The following is a 17628-nucleotide window of genomic DNA, read 5'->3' on the forward strand; positions in this document are numbered from 1 at the left end:
TACTTGAAATTTAAAAGCAAATTTTATTGAATCCTTTGCAGTTCGAACATATTCCCCTCATTTTATTTGAACTTAAAAGCAATTAAACTGACTTCGAGAATGTCATTTCATATCATTTTGATGCTCTTAATTAAACGAAATGTTCTTCACTATCTGGCAGATACTTTAAAATAATGAAACCTGGTATTTTTGGTATATTACAATGTGGGCAAAAGACAACGAAGCATCTATGGAATATATGTAGATAGATCTGTTCGTATCATTTGTCTCGGTTCGCAATTAAAGAGTCTGCTAATAATGGGCAATAAAATACAAGCTGGCTCTGGCTGTTCGACCTGAACAGAAAATAGCAACACATTATTTTGCCATTTTTGGGGCCAATTACGTAGCGCCCAGTGAAGTGGGTTTTAGCCAGAAAACGGGCCAATTAGACCACAATACGCAGCATAAAGTTAATCAGGAGCGGGTCACAAGAAATTCAAGACCAGCTCTAAGTCAAAATTAAGTCCCCCTCCCCCACCGCGAACTAAACTTAACCAACCTCAACCTTCCCCCTCCCCCTCCCACAACTCTGCTCGAAAAAAACACTTTGCCAAATCATTGTCTAAAAAGCAGCCAGCAAATTGGCTTCGGCTTGATATGGGGGGAAGATTTCATTCAGTTTTTTATTGCTTTATTTTTTATATTTGTCTGTCTCAAAGACAACTCATTCGCATTGGTAGTTTCCCAAGCTTTTCGCGCTTGTTCTGACATTGGCCAGGGAAAGTGGCCTAGGTGTAGGGGGACAATGGTGCGGAGGGGGGAGGGGGGTACAACGTTTTTATAGCAAGTCAAAAACCTATTAATGCTCAGCGAGCGCGTTCAACTTGTTACAATTCTTTACGTTTGACTCTGCTCTGTCTGCTTTTTTTTGTGTTTTTGTGTTTCCGTTTGTTTGCGAACTTATTTATTATATACCCTGTAATACCATTTCCATGGTGGGTATATGCATTTTTACTTATAAGCTGTGATTTTATTTATATTCAGAAAACAAACTTTACATTTAACTCTGTTCGGTTTGCATTTTTAGGTATTGCCTTATACCCAGTAATAAAGTCTCAAGGCGGCTTGGATATCATCTTGGATTTTATTTCTATCAAAAACAAACGGAATGTCATTCAAATTATGTTGAAAATAAGTTATATGCTGGCAAAATGAGAGAAATTATGTATACGCCCATAGCTCAATATTTCTCTATCAATAATAACTGATAGTATATAACAAACAGATCAATAATTAATAATAATAACAACAGCTCAAAGACAGAAAATCAATAGATCGACTCAGCTCAGACAGAATATTATAAATGAAGCACATAAAGTTGTTAATTAGCGCGTGTATTGAAATAGCTAAATATTATATAGAGGATTTAGGTAGCATATTTTCTATTTAAAAAAAAAAAAGCACTACAAGCAACGGTGATTTTCGGAGGGTTAAGTTTAGTAGATGCTATTAATACCTAAAATTAAGTACTTGGTAAAAAAATTGCTGCTGTTTTTTCCAGGGCATTGCCTAATCGATCACACAGAACTTGAATATTATTTATATGCTCTTTGAATTCTATGCATATTTTTTTCAGGGCATCGCTTAGTCGATCACGCAGCTGAGCATCTAATGCAACCGCCTTGTTTTCCAGGGCATTACCTAGTCGATCATAAGGGTGATTGGCCAATATTATTTATTTTCAACAATTTCCGCTAGCTTGGGCTCTTCTATGTGGCTTTGCATTAGAGTAGCTTCTGCTGCCAGTTTGGGTGCGAGTTTTGGGTTCCTGTCTATCTGTGGCTCTCTGACTTCTGCCTGCCACACGAACCTAACTCTAAGTGTGTGTGTGTTTGTGTGTGTGTGTGTCATATGGCGCATTGTTTGATACGATACAAATTACAGTTAGCGCTGCCCCTGCCCCACCTGCTCCGCCCACCCCACCCCTTGACAATATTTGGCACTGTGTCGCAACTTGAATCGATACATGGCAGCAATAAACGACGGCAAATTTCATAAATAGCTTTATGTCAGTTGAAATTTTTGACTCTCAGCTATGACAAGTTGGGACCGTGCAACCTCACACTCACGCGCCCACCTGAGGGCCGAAACGAATCAATTTCAATTAGTTTAAGTGGAGCACCTGACTCTGGTACACTAATTAAGCTGCGTGTGCCTGGCCAGGATCAGTGCGCTTAATTCAATCAGCTGGCGGCACATCAACTGGACATTGACTGGACTGGAAGCGAGTCGCGAACTGGAAATAATCACCGGAAATCTGTGAACGGAAATGGACACAATAATGGCGACCAAAACGGACGACAACGGGCCCAACAACGGGCATCGCGTCGCATTTAGCCAAACAAAGTGCCGCCCGGCTCTGTCCCAACTGTTCAGGGCCAAGTTCAAGTGCCAGTCCCGGTCTGGCTGGGCCTCTGGGCAAAATGCTTTTCGGCATGCCAAAGGCTCATTAATTCGCATTCATAAATTACGCCGGACAACACCGGCCACAAAATAATGAAAATTCAGTATAAATAACGTCGTTTAAGTCAAGTCGAAATCAATGCAAATCAAAATTCTAATGGAGCCTGAGCCTGATGGATCCCGCCCCCCAAAAGTACGTCAGGCAATTCGTGCATTAATCCTCAAACCGATAAGAACATTTTGACATTCTTAAACATATTTGGGGATTCTCCATAATCTCAAAATAACTTGTAAATAGCATATCAAGAAAATGGAAAAATAAATTCAGAAAACAATAAATTCTCAATTGTTTTTAAGATTTTAAAAAATAGTTTAGATATTTCTATGTTCACCTTAATTTGAAAGGCAGCTACAAGATATCTCAAAAATGTGAACAAATCGAAATCTACCAGAATATAAATGTACATCATAAATATGTGATATTTATACCCTCTCATTTTGTCATGAAATGTGTAACGCGACATCTCTAACCTCATTAAGCATATATATTCTAGATCAGCATCAATAGCCGAGTTGATATAGTCATGTCCGTTCGTCCGTCTGTTTCTATGCAAACTTATCTCTCAGTTTTAAAGCTATTGTCTGGCAATCTTACAAAGGTTCCTCTTTATCGGGAAGCTACATCATAAAGCCGCCATAGGTCGAAAAATTAGCTTTTGTGTGTCAAAATAACCTGATGCTTAACATATTCTCTTCAAACTCATATCTCACATATTTGGAAGCCAGCAGGGCAAATGTCTACAAGGAGGATATCAAATCTTCGGCATGCCAAAGAATTCTTTTTTCTAATTTTGTATATACTTTTGTTATTCATAGTATTTTTAAAGTTTTAAATAAATTAAAATATTACCAAATTCAAGAAGTCTAATAAAATCAGAGCCTTGAAAGCTGCTAGCTTTGTTCTTCCAGTCTTATGAATAGATTAGAAATAAATTCATAATTTATATACAATTTTAGAACTGAATTTTTCTTCAGTGCATTTTTACACTATTCAGATAAGTTAATCCTTTTAAGTTTTCTACCTCTTAAGACGCCATTATCTATAGAGTAGCCCATTTTTCAGTAGCCAGTCAAATAGTGAAGGGCAGCACAATAAGCGGATAATAAACTTTATGAGATGTTTACTTTGTTTCATTTGCTTCAAGCTCGGCAAAGTAATAAACTAGTATAAAGCGAACGCGAGCGTTTTAATACAGAAATTATAAATAAAACAAAGTAAATAAATAAACAGTAATTAACGACAGCAAAGAAAAAAAAGAACCAAACAAAACCGAGGAAAACTGATTGTAACCGGAGTTAAGGTCTTTGGAGTAAACTTTAACGACGACGACGAAAACATTTACCAAAACCCCAAGCACAAGCACACCCATTACGTATACGCCGGGCTGGCTGTGCGTCATGGTAATTGAATCAGTTGCCAAAGAGCGTCAATAAAACAATTTGAGCATTCAATCAAATGTCAATGCATTAAATTGTGGCCACTTATCAGGGAGAGACGACGCCGACGTCTGCTGCACGGCTCGCTGCAGATAAACGGCAACAAACATTGCCCCAATTACCAAGCCACACACACACACACACATTGTAACTGAGGTGCATGTGGTTTTTATCCAAACACACACACACACACACAGACAGAGACAGAGACATCCACCCACTTGGGAGACATTTAGCAGCTTCTGTTGCGGCTGCTGCAGCGCAATTTGCATGGCGCATGTTTTATAATTCAATTAATTGTAATATGATACGCGACGTATGATACGAGCTTTTGATAGTAGCTGAGTCGCTGATAAGAGTATGTGTTTGTTTCTACTTCTTCTTTTTTTGTTATGCATTTTGCGCAAATTGTGCACAATTAAGACACACACAAAGATACAAAAAACGACGCAACAAAATGCAGCGTAAACAAAATAAAGCAAAATAAACAATTGAGATTCTATTTTTTTTTTGTTTTTTTTTTTTTCTTTCTCTTATTTTGCATTTTGCATTTTTTGCTTTTATTTTCGATTTTCGAATTTCGAATCGCTCAAAATTTATTTGCACTGCATTTTGCCAGTGCCGCCGCAACAGCAGCTGAGGCCGGGCAACGTGTCTCTGCGAGATACGCGATAAAAAGTTTAGCAGCTGTTTTTTTTTTTTTTTATTTATTTTATTTGTGTTACCTTCTTTATGTCGCGTCCACGCAGCAACAGCAGCAATTGCCGCAATTCGTTGTCGCACAAAGCACAGTTAAAATTCAAGAAATTACCAAATAAAGCAGAGACGCAAAAATGCAAAAATAACAATAAAGATGCGTTTGCCGAATGTTAACACTTCTTAAAATTGCGAATTAACGCTATTCACTGACCGTTTCGTGGAAACCGTTATGTTCTTAACACGCCGCATGAACTTTACAAACTGAGACCACCGACCGCGAGCAAGCGGGCACAGCCAGAGCAGAGCAGCGAACGACTCGCACACGAGCGAGCAACGAAGAAGAAAATGCCGACACAGCGACTGTCGCCGGCAGCAGCGAACGCAGCAAAAACAACAACAACAACGGCAGCAACAGCAGCAACAGCAGCAGCAGCAGCGCAGCAGCCCCATGCAAAAAGGAAAAGTGGACATGGGGTGGCGCTCAACTGTTAAGTAAGAGGCGTCCGATTTGAGTGAAAGCTGCAATTTTAACAGAAATGTTAATTGTGCCTGTTTTAACAGTCATGCAAGAGATAAAACTGAATATGGGGTGGCGTTCAAACGCTGAGTGAGAGTCGTTCGTTTTGAGTGACAGTTGCAGTTCTTAACAGAAATGTTAATGCAGAACTGTTAATGGACTGAGCATTAAATAAACTATTTCATTACTTTAAGCGAAAATGCCATGACTGTAAGGAATTCAAATACTTTTAAGACGATTTTGATACTGCTTAAGATCAAAGTTTATCGTTTTTAAGTGTGTAAAATACTCATTATTTGTAAACTAAGCCCAAATGGTTAACAAAAGAGCTGTGCCGACGCTCTTAGCAAAACAACTTTTTGACAAAAGAATCACATTTTGTTGTCTAGTTTTTTCTATAATAATTTATTGATAAGCTGCGACGCGTTTTTCAACTTTTAAGCCTCATTATACCCATTTGCTGTTGACTGACAAGTTTAAATATTTTATAAACATTGCGATTTCAAGCCACATTTAGTTTTTTCTTATGAAAAATTGATTGTTTGCCTTTAGTTAACTGTAGAAATCTTAAGGATCTCGTTTAACTATTAATCTTAATCAAAGAATATTTTGTAATTTTGGCAAAACTCAAAGATACTCAATTTGAATAAACGATTCCAAATAAGAAGAAACTAACAGTTTCTAGAAATCGCAAATATTATATTATATACAAAACTTAAAACTTTAGCCAATTTTAAGTTTCGGCGGCATTTTAAATATAATCCTGCTGTTCTTTAAATACTATTACAAATGTAAAATGCCAATTTTTGTAACTATTCAAATTTAATATAATATTAATAAATATAATATTAAGTGTTTTAAGTGTAAACTCTTACAAAATCACATTTGCTGCTGCTGCACAGACCGATCTTTCTTCTAGTTTTGTTTTTAAGGATTTATCATTTTTGGTTTTAAAAGCATCGAATTGTTCAACAAATTTAACAGAGTCTTAATCTTAAACGAAATGACTTTAGTTAGGCAACATTTGTATAGCTAGTCGAATTAGCTGAAGAAATAGACCGAGTCGAGCACCTGGCGCAGATCAAAGTCACCTTTTTGTGGCAGCTGGCGCAAAATGCGGTTCAACTGACGCTTGGACAGATCCTCCACGGAGCCATCGTTGGTAAAGTCGCTGCAAGGCAAGAAAAATGTGGCTTAGCGCAAGCTGATCGAGGAGTAACTGCATCCTACTCACTTGTCCCGAAAGCTGTAGGTCTTCCGCATAAACTCCGACAGCTGCTCGAGTATGGGCTGCGAGTGGAGGGCGACAAACTGTTCACGACAGGCGCGATTCAGCTCCGGCACCGTGCACGCATGCGTCCAGAAGCAGTCGTGCACGGAGACAAAGGTGATGCCCTGCCGCTCGCAGTGCAGCGAGGTGAGCATCATGTGCGACGAGTCCAGCGAGTGTATGAAGTTGGGCGGAAAGGCGTTCTTTTGCTTCAGGATGTTCGGTCGTTCGTACATGTCCATGGGCATATTGGAAATGACGCGCAGGCCATGGCGCGCCACAGGCTTCAGCTCCTGCCGATTGTAGGGCTGCACCACTGGCAGACCCAACGGTGTCACCCATTCCACATTCTGACTGCAGACCCCCGCTATGAGGCGTGCACACTCCGTGAACCAGTCTTGAATCTCGCGCGTCGAGGTGAACATTTCGCGCAGGCTCTCAAACGTTTTGGTGGTCAAATATGTGGAAGCCGGCCACACCCAGTCCTTGGGAAAGTCATCGATATCCTTCAGCTGACGCGCTATCTGCAGCCGTGCACCGTAGCGTGTGACGCCATAAACGGTGGTCATCACCGTCTGTTTGATCACCTTGCGCCGCACAAAACCCTCCAGCGCCTGCGCCACATGCAGTCCGTTCTGTGCATCCGTTTTGCGTGAGCGCTCCACCAGGGCCGCCACGGCGCTGTACACATCCTGCGGTATGGCCGAGGGCGCCAGATTAACGCTGCAGGCGCCCGCCTCATCGCGACCCAGTGCCGCATAATGCTGCAGTCCATTGCAGGAGCCATCCTGGTGTATGGGAAAGCGACTCAGATAGGCGGCAGGATCCGGGGAACGTTGAACTTTGGCTATCTCCATGCAACAGGCGAGCGTCTGCCAGGGCTCATCCGATTTGGCCCACCACATGCGACCTGTGAGCGGATTGTCCGCCGAGTCCAAGATCTCCGGCATTATCTCCTCAGCGTAGAGTAGACGCTCGCGCACCGAATCCCGCTTCTTTGTGCCCGTCAAATTGATGCAGTGCAGCTTTAGCCAGCTAAAACCATCCACGCCCAGCGGCTGTGCTTGATCAAAGATAAGCATCGAACGCGCCAGATCCGAGCCCAAGTGATTTAGATGCGGCGGCACCGGATAAACGCGTCCACGAAAGTCCATGTTATGAGGCAGCCAGAAGACCTTGTCGCGGTACTGTATATAAGATGCGATTAGAATTGCGATGCCAATGTGAATATGAACACAGGTAGGGGTCTGTTAACAAGACTGTTTACACCTGGGATTCCTTTCCTTCCTTCTTAAACAAAAGCACACACCCACACAAACACTTGACCACCAAAACACTTTTATAAATAAACAAGTAAGAGGTCCTAGTTGGGAGCTCCCGACTAGGGAATACCCTGAACCCTCTTATTCCAACACAAAATGCAGTTCGCACAACGCGTTTGAAGTATGAAAGATAAATTAGAAAAAAAAAAAGTTCCCATGGCAGGGTTTAACAGCCACACCAGCCAAAAAAAAAACAAAAAAAAAAAATAGTTTCCCCGGTAGGGCTAGACCTCGCGACAGACCGCACCACTTGCCACTGTCTCTACTTAACAGCCACACTAATAATTAACGAATACTGAGAAAAATTAAAATAGCAGCACAGAAAACAATCGTAATTGCAATGCTGTTGATAAAATTCGAGGCAGACATTCATGAATGTGTGTTATATACTCTATGGGGTCGGAGATTCTTCTTCCTTCTGCCTGTTACATACATTTGCACAAATACATTATACCCTTTTTACTTAGGGTATAAAAATTGGGAACGAATTTCGAAAAGAATATTGGGATTATTTCGGATCATGTAAGCTACCCGAACTAACCACCCTTCCGCACCCTGGCAGAGCAATGCAATCAAGTTAAAAGGCAAACGGACTTAAATTTAACTTATGGCACACAGATTAGATTTCCAAAATTTTCCTACTCACGTGCTGCGCCAGCGACAGGCGATAGAGGGCATCACACCACAAGCTGTACATTTCGGCCTGTCTGCGTCGATGGCCGAGCTTATCCCGAAACAGTTTGGCACGCTCCGCTGGCGAGACACTGCTGCCATCCTTCTCGCCCGTCGGCAACGTGGGCAAGGGCGGCAAGGAGCTGGGCGGTTGTGGCACATCCAATTTGGCATCGCCGCCCTTCTGAAAGACCTCAATGATCACATCCAGCAGCTGTGTATTGACACGCCACGGCACACTGGCCAGCTGATTGAGCGAATCGAGCGCTGGATAGAGATGCTGCGGATTGGCGGCACGTATGCGCTCCCATTGCTGCACAGCCTGATGCGGCAGTCGGATGAGCTCCGATTTGTTTAGCAAATAGCCGCCGTTTTGCGGCGTGCTCCAGGGCTGCGGCGGGCACAGCATGGGCACCAGATTCGAGTCAAAGGTGAGCGTCTGCTGGCGTGAGGCGCGCAACAGACGCGACAGCACCGGATGCGGCTTAACCTCCTCCTTGACCAAACGGCCCTGATTGCGGAACAGCGTGTAGAAGGCGGGCAGCAAATTCTGTGGCGTTGTCGTGGCCGTTGTCTTTGTCTTGCTCTTCTGGCGCATGATGTGCGCATCGATCTTGATGTCGCGCATTAGTATGTTGTATAGGAAACGACCCACGCCGGCGAGCACATTGGTGGGCCACGGCACCTCGGGCAGATCCATGGAGGGTCCACTGTGTCGCTGCGCGTGCACCAGTCGTTGCCACATTTGGCGCGTATTGTCCTCGGTGTGTCCACTGGCCCACAGATCACAATAATCGCTGTAGATATCGCCGATCTTCTCCAGCGTGCCATTGTGTTTCTTCTGCTCGATTTGATAACATTGCTGCACCCTTTGGCCCAATTCCCTGTACAGCTGACCGACAGTGGGACTAAACGTTTCCGAGCCCTCGGCTAGCTTGTACAGCTCCTTGATGAGTATGTCCGAAAAGTGATTCGTGTCGAGAACTTTCAGGTACGTGTAGTAGTTCATATAGCCGTGCGGCTTGAATCTCACCTGAGCACGCAACGTATTCAAATCGCGCACAATCGCGGCAGAGATTTGTTTGCGCCAGTTTTGTTCCAGCTCTTTCAGTTTTCCACGCTGTGAAAGAAGGCGGCATGAAATGTTTTCGTCTTAGACTAAGGACAGGAAACTTACGCAATACTCGGCATTGGCAAACTCCTTGGAATTCTCAATGGATTTGATAGTAATGCAGCCGTCCAACTCTACTTTAAGCTGCTCGCGTGCCATCTGCTCCAGCTGTGCTTTGCTGAAGCCACGCTTTGACCTCATCATAACACAATCCTCGTCCGAGGCCGCAGCCGCTAGCTCTGCGCCTACAGGCAGCACCTTTGCGTTGAGCTCATTGAGCAGCTCGTTATCGTAGCCCAGCTGGGGCGGCACATAAACCGGCGTAAAGTTCGCACGCACACGCCGAATGGCATCCAGCGCTATGTCACGCTGATCCGCTATAAATTTAGCACGATCCATGATTTGATCTAGTGTATAACCCTGCTGTTCCGCCTGGGTTATGTACTGTTCGATGAGTTGTTGATTCTGTGCATCCGGTTCCACGCGACCCAGGCACTCGAATACAGCCGCATACGTTTGTTCGCTGAACTCTAGGCCATCCTCATGGATCAACTTGAATAGCTCTTGGCAGCGGTCAAAGGAACCCTTGCCCGCATAGCCATGCAACAGAATGTTGTACAAATCGATGCTGATGACGCTGCTGGCTTGTTTCTGCTGATGCGCGTTGCTCTTCCTGGCGCGACTGCGATAGGCGAAAATCGTGGAGAGAGCACGGCTGAGCATATTGGCCGAAACGCACACGTTAAGATATGTGGTTAAATTGATGATCAGCGCACGATGTTTGGCCTGACGCTCCTGCTCCTCCGTCACATGCACGTTGGACTTGAAGCTATTGGACAAATAGCAGATGCTAATTAATATAGGAGAGAACGGGAAGGCATACAATATAGAACAAACCGTTTCTTGGACTTGGCTGTCACGGCATTAGACTGTCGCTGGCTGATGGCAGGCACGGTCGCCTTATGCGACTCCTTTAAATCGATATATGGCTCAATGGTTTCAAAGGGATCCAACAATTCGGTCTCAGCTGCATGCTTAGGAGCATTAACACTGAAAAATAATTACATTAAATAAATGCCTTCTACAACTGAGGCAGCTACGTACCCAAAGCTCGATAAATCCGCCTCGGCATGATCCTGTCGCTCATTCTCCATGCTCTCAATGATGTCACGATAATTGTGAAAGCTTTTCAGTATCTTATGCACCTCGGCCGGATTGGCAATGAACTGTTTCGTGTATGTCTCTTTACCAAAAAATATCAGGGGCTTGTCATCGTACATGCCCGCCTCCAGTATGGAGCTATCGAGTGCATCCAAATCGATTTTTTGATACTCTGCCGGCTGTCGCTGTGCGGCCTCTTCGCTGCTCGTCTTACCCTTCTTCACGGCGCGTCGCTCATCCCGCGCGCGCTTCTCCAGGATTTGCAATTGTGTTTTCTGTATGAATTCCGCCAATTTCTTCGATTTCAAGCGTTTCACGCGTGATTTGCGCTCGCTAGCCGTCAGTTCGGTAACTGTTGTGTTAACACATTAAAGATTTATATATAATAATGTGAATTGGTTAATTTGTTTATGTTGCATACCCTCCAGCAGCTCCACATATTTGGCATAGCGCGGTTTGCGCAAACGTTTCTTCTTGGTCAGCGCCAGGGCGTCTGTCTGTGTGGGCGTGGTCGACTGTGCACGTGCGGCAGTTGTTGTTGTTGTTGCTGTCAGCATAATAATTATTAATTTGCTGCACTTTATACTAAATGAAGTCGTTTACTTACTTGCCGGCGCTGGGCGATAGAGCATCTGATAATATTGCTGATATTGTGTTAAATTGTGCGCAGCGGCGCCGACGTTGCTGCAGCTGCAGCAGCAACTGTTTGTTGAGGCAGGCGTTGGCAGCCGCAGCACCCGTTGCATGGCTGTGGCACGATTGCCGCCCAACAAACGATACATTTTGACTGTGCAATTGCAACGTTTGATTACGAAATTTAATTAATTTTCACACAAAAATGTCCGCTGCTTGCATAATATTTTGTTGTCCATTGCGCGTTTCACGTGTTGAGGCCAGACAGGGTTGCGTTAACAGCTGTTCAAGCGATAGTATCGATAGTATGCATTTGGCCCAGCCAGGGCTGCACTAACCGCTGCTCAAATGATGTAATCGATAGTTTTGTTTAGGCCAGCCTGCCAACTTGCGCAAGAAGCAAATTCAAATTTTTGAATTTGCCAATCATTGATATTAACGTTAAGTATTAAAAGAATTATATATAAGTATTTGTTAGAATTTACAAAAATGCCGCAAAAGAAAGGCAACCAGGCCCCGGTCACGTCAGAAACTGATGTGGTTTTCAAGCCGCTGCCGCCAAATATATTTCTATACATACAGCTGGCCCATATCGACATACCGCCTAACATAACGGATCCATTGGAAATACATTTGGATCAAGGCGGCAGCCTAATTATCAAATGCGTGGAGCATTACAACACCGACGGGATTATAGTACAGGATGAGTTCCATCTGAAGCCCACGTACACATTGGTATTTCAACAGGATAATCTGGATCGGATCAATCATGCAGCCGATAATCCTCTGCTGATAAAGCTTTATATGTGCAAGACCGACGAGCCGACCTACTATGCGACGGAGGAGATGGAAGTGGAGGCAGAAGCCTCCGACTTGCTGTCCACGCTATTTGATAAAATTGAGCAAAGTACAGATGTCACGGCCGAGCTCAGCTTTGACGAGACCAAGGTCGAGATGGTGCTGCTCTGTGTGGGCTATCTCGATATAATCAAGCTATTCGGTCATCATCGCTGCATGCTGCGCGAGGAGCTCTATCTATATCCCGTGCCCGATTGCCCCATTGAACTGCGCCGCACCGTGAACACCGAATGGCATCTGTACACGCTGGTGCCCATCGCCAAGGAGCTGACCTTCACCAACATGGCGTTCGTTACATTCGAGTCCATTTACAATCTGAAGGAGGAGTATACGCTCGATCTGGATACGCTAACGGTACAGCTCAGCTTTCGGTCGTTGCTGCCCGTCGAACGCAACGAATACCATGTGATACCCTGGTGCAGCTTCAATAAATTCACCGAAACGACCATTGAGAATCAGGATAATCATCATGTATTCGAATACTTTCGGAATAGCGTGCCGGATAGTTCCTGCACGGGCCTCAAGTCCAGCATGGAGGTGCAAATGCATAAGCTTTTCGAGCATTTGATGCGCTCCGATCATATGGACATCGATTTTGATCTGATCGATCCGATACTCGATAATGCCCTGGTCTGCAACACCTTCCATCGATATATACTCACCAAGAGAATGTCGGATATATTGTATACGGCGATCGCCTGGCGGCGATATGTTATTGCTGTCGATGTCTGGAATGTGGCCACAATTGAGAAAAAAGTTGGCAAAAAAATGGTCAAAACAACGGGCAATCAGATTATATTCTCGGGCATAATAGATCCAGCCATATTCTGCTTTCCCGGCGGTACGTAGCAATCCAATTCTTACACAATTTTTCCGGTATTTAATCGATATCGATAAATATCGATTTTCCACAACATTTTTGATTTGTTGGTATATTTTTGGTATATATGCACTCCTTTTGAAAAAACTGAGTCCATAGTTTTGATCTAAGAGAAAGAAGAAGGTACTGTCGAAAGTTTTGCTAGGGTATCTGATAGTCGTTTACTTGCGATTATATGAAATTGAGCGGGTTTCTTTGCAGTGCAAACGATTCGCTTTGCTGTGGAGCTAAAATATCTGGGCGCCAAGAAGAAGTTGTCTTACATAAAGCCAACAAGTACAACGTCCCAGACACGTAATACGAATCGGCCGAGCTCTCAACAAGATACCGAATCGCCGACATTTGCGATTATAAAAATATGCCTGCTGGCACCGCTGGGCCAGGTGTACGAGGAGCTGAAGGTGTTTCGCGAATCCTTCATTAGTCAGAATCGTTTGCTCTACTGCAAAGGCGAGCTGCACAATACGGAGCCCTTGCCGCTCAGTAAGATCCAGCGGGACGCCTATACGCGACTAGATGTGTTCATGCGGGACACGATACGCTATATAGTCGATAAGAATGTGCACAGCATCGAGGACAAGCGTAGTCATTTCTGCTGCGCCCTGCAGAATCTGACCAACATCTTGCTCAAGGTGATCGGCTGTGACTTCAATATGCGCGTACCCACCAGCACCAGCATTGAGTTTGCAGTTAGTTCATTCTCGAATACCTGAAATTATTCCCTATTATATATACAGTCTTACCCAATCAACAGAACTTGTGCGCCGTTGCCTACAATGAGCTGGAGCAGCGGGCGCACAATCTGCTCGAGAAGATCGAGGCGGAGGGCCTGGATGAGCTTGTGGCCAACAAACAGGAGCGCATCGACAATCTGATCGATCATATGAATGCCATTAAAATCATGAACGCCGTCGGGGACAAACGTATGGCCAATTATTTTTACGAAAAGGTGATTGGCTGGATGATTGGGCACTTTAAAGATAAGCTATTCGTATCTCGTGCAGTTAAGCATCATAAATCATATTCACTTAAAATACACGAAACAACATTTTCAGACTCTTCTCAAGTTATCCCCACAAATAGATAAGCTATCGATATCTAACCTAATATAATCGATATTCTATATGATCGATATACGCCTGATCAGACAAAGGTCTGACTCTTTCTTAAACTGTTTAAAAATTACGCATATCGAAGTCGGCCAGATCAAGGCACTATAACATATAGCTCTCCTGAAAGCTTAGCTTTAAAAACAAAACTTTTTTCAAACAGCTTTTTCTGTGTTCAATTTTAAGATCCCATTAGGAAAATCAATATCCTTGAGATGCTAAAGAAAAAAAAACTATTTAAAGATTAACTCTCTTTCTTTTTGTTCTAAATTTCCCTTTATATTAAAATCTTATTAATATCGGAAAACTATAAGAAAATTGTTATATGCACAATTCCTTTTCTTTCCCAGATGTTCTAACCAAACTCTTTAATTTCAAGTTTAAATTGGCTTAAACTGAGTTGGACCGTTCTTAAAAATAGCTAATTTATTTAAGTCAGATAAATAGCCTTTAATAAGTTTCAGCATAAAAGCTGCACTTTCTCAGTTTCAGCCTATTTAATTTGATTTTCTTTCAGTACCAAAACCCACTCAGTACTCACAAAATGTATCTGGAAAATGAACTATTTTCTTTTCTTTTTTTGTTTTGTTTTGTTCAAGTTAATTACAGAGTAAAACTTATTAAAGCTTCTTTTCGTTCTCAGGAAAGAACGAATACCTTTGCCAGTCTCTTTGAGTTCTATGACTTAATCGCAAACATGGAACGCGGTGAATACGTGGCAGCCAAAGCCTTCTTTAAAACACAAAAACTTTTATCTGTGATGCACGATTACCTTGCGTAAGTGATGAACAGTCAGATACCCTGTACCCATTGAAAATGTGCTTGAAAAAAGGAGGGTATTCTGTTGAAATACGATACAAAAGTATCTCCCAGCTGAGCCCATCCAATCTGTCTTCCTCTTTGACCCCCTCTCTGCCCACCTTTCTATCCACCTCTTTGCCCAACTCTCTCTCAGCCTCTCTGCCCATTTGTCTGTCTGTCTGTCTGTCTCCTCACCTATCTGTCTGTCTGCATAAGCCTCATCGGAGATGATTTAGCGACTTCTAATTACGTACAGGGTATCTGCTAGTCGGTCAACTGAAACTAGACTTGTAGCAGAATGAAATGTATGCCTTCACAGCGGCTGGATACGCATTTACCTGGACTATGTGAGCACACGGGACGATCCCGATCCGCTGGTATCAGCCAATGCGACCGAATGCCTCTTGAATAGCATAATGAAATATGCGGAAAACAATGATCGTCAATTGGATGGTTGGATACTCCTCTATTGCTACTATAAACGCTTCGATTATGCGCCCGGGCATTCGTATGCACGCTGGCGCTTGGAAGATCACCTGAAGAAGCCGCGTGCCAGCAGCTCCACGGCGCCTTACAGCCTGTGGGGCATATCGCTGAACGTGTATCCCACATTTGATCATCAGCGCGGCTACGTTTTCTACGAATCCTTCAAAATGTTTGTGCGCTTGGGCCTGTACGAGTTCGGTCAGGTGATATTCGAGGATGTGCAGCACGAGTGCAGCCTTGCGGAGAGCTATATGATAAGCACACAGTTAAGGATATTTCTCAATCAACTGGATCCAGACTTTCAGGTGACGACGTTCAGCTTTGAGGGCAGCGGTGCGGAGGAACTGCTGGTGAGTTTACGTTCAGACGTCTGTTATTCACATTTCTATCGAACTCGAATACTCAAACGATTCAGCAGAAACCCAATAGACTCGAACTTTCGAGCATCGAGCTAACCACTGTTTGAATAAACTATTCAACCAACCCGAACACATGTTCGAACTGCATGTTCGATTGTCGAACAGTTCGAACCGACAAGTTCGAGTCTTGACCGACTCGAGCATCCAAAACTTGTTGAGTATGTCTCGATGCTGCGCTCTAATTCACATTTCCACCTCGAACTCCGTCTAGGTCGGCTTTAATGCTCAGCTGAATGGCAACGTGGAGTATTATCTCGGCAATATGGAGAGTGCCGCCGAATATTATACACACAATTTGCAACAGTGCAGAGCAGCTACACCGGGTCGTGACAACTTTTTACTCAGCAAATTTCGTCTGGCCTATTTGGCCTTTGAGGCGGGCAACTACCAGCTGACAATTGATGCACTGCATTATCCCAGTGTCGGCAAATTGCTTGCCCTGGTCGGCAACTATCTCATGGGTAAGGCCTACTACAAGTTGAACGAGCACAACAAGGCAATGGAGTGTTTTATCCAATGCACCACATTTGGATCACATGTGCCAGATATTTGGGGTTACCTGGCGTTGATCAATCTACAAATGGGCAACAATATGAATGCCCTCACGTGTTGGAAATATGCTAGAGTTGTAAGTGCTAGATTTACTTAAAGCCTAAGAAAGCTCTTACCTTTCTTCCTTGTTAATCTGTTTACAGGATCCCACAAAAGGAATCAGAGATGAGACCATCTTCGACGAGTTGGACATGATTGACATCGACACCGTGGATCTGTATGTAGATTATCCCAGTCCCACCAATAGTGGCACATCGATTTTGGGCGAAGATGATGACGATTAAAGGCGTATCGCTTATCATTGTTGTAGCCGGCATTCAAATTGTTAACAGCTAGAAATTAAATCAAGGTTTTGTCAATTATTGAGCTGTGTGCTTTTTCTAATATGCCAATATGACTTTTAATAAGTCTTTTTAGGATATCATATATATTCTATCTTTTTTGCTTACAACAAACAAGCGTACAAACACACATACATACATGCACACATACATACATGCACACATACATACATACATGTATTCATACAAGCATGCATACATATATAGATACATGCATACATGCAAAAGTACTTGCACCCATGCATAAATGTATGCAAGCAAGCATAAATGCATGCAAACATGCATACATACATGCATGTATAAATACATAAATGCATGCATACATACATGAATACTTACATGCATACTTTCATGCATACTTACATGCATACTTACATGCATACTTGCATGCATACACGCATACATGCATACATACATTATACATACATACATGCATACATACATACATCATACAAATACACATACATACACACATGCATACATATATACATACATGCATACGTACATACAAACATGCGTACACCTACATACATACATTTCAACTTACCTCCACCTCCTCCTGCTCCACCGCCGCAAGTTGCTCCTCCACCAGCCGTTGGAGCCTACGTTGAATTTCGGCAGGGCCTACTTAAATTTATGAGAATCGAGGAGGAGAGCACTTGGTAAAAATTCGTTTTATATAAATGGGCAGTACAGAGACAAATAAGTTTGCGTTTGGTATTAGAAAACGAACATGCATGCATACATATACACAAATGCATAAATACAAGCATACACTAACACACACTCATATATACATATATATGAACATATATATATATATATATAATATTTATATCTCTTATTATTAATTAT

General features: G+C 43.1%; 3 protein-coding genes across 4 annotated transcripts in view; 1 reads left to right on the top strand and 2 right to left on the bottom strand.

Moving 5' to 3' along the window:
• The window catches only part of LOC6635689 (serine/threonine-protein kinase par-1), a 30622-nt gene extending 26408 nt beyond the window's left edge, over positions 1-4214 (bottom strand). Inside the window, exon 1 of the mRNA XM_002059248.4 lies at positions 4160-4214. Within this exon, the coding sequence (XP_002059284.3) occupies positions 4160-4214 (55 nt within the window). The remainder of the gene's footprint in view (positions 1-4159) is intronic.
• Positions 4215-5961: 1747 nt separating this feature from the next.
• Positions 5962-11620, bottom strand: PolrMT (mitochondrial RNA polymerase). Its single transcript, XM_002052905.4, has 8 exons — positions 11302-11620; positions 11116-11241; positions 10638-11046; positions 10431-10583; positions 9600-10362; positions 8397-9542; positions 6393-7615; positions 5962-6329 (listed from the first exon to the last, which is right to left on the bottom strand). The coding sequence occupies exons 1-8, from the start codon at positions 11474-11476 to the stop codon at positions 6200-6202; spliced, it is 4125 nt and encodes a 1374-aa protein (XP_002052941.1). The 5' UTR covers positions 11477-11620; the 3' UTR covers positions 5962-6199.
• Positions 11621-11771: 151 nt separating this feature from the next.
• On the top strand, positions 11772-16794 carry LOC6628211 (uncharacterized). Of its 2 annotated transcripts, none has more exons than XM_015173073.3 (7): positions 11772-13026; positions 13267-13754; positions 13820-14068; positions 14818-14951; positions 15295-15811; positions 16092-16508; positions 16576-16794. In XM_015173073.3, the coding sequence occupies exons 1-7, from the start codon at positions 11817-11819 to the stop codon at positions 16714-16716; spliced, it is 3156 nt and encodes a 1051-aa protein (XP_015028559.1). In that variant the 5' UTR covers positions 11772-11816; the 3' UTR covers positions 16717-16794. The 2 variants fall into 2 exon arrangements, with proteins under 2 accessions (XP_015028559.1, XP_002052940.1); XM_002052904.4 differs by having other exon boundaries at positions 11773-13026; positions 13820-14014.
• The last annotated feature ends 834 nt before the right edge of the window (positions 16795-17628 follow it).

Source organism: Drosophila virilis, chromosome 4, assembly GCF_030788295.1.
Source record: "Drosophila virilis strain 15010-1051.87 chromosome 4, Dvir_AGI_RSII-ME, whole genome shotgun sequence".
In the NCBI taxonomy this organism is placed as follows: domain Eukaryota; kingdom Metazoa; phylum Arthropoda; class Insecta; order Diptera; family Drosophilidae; genus Drosophila; species Drosophila virilis.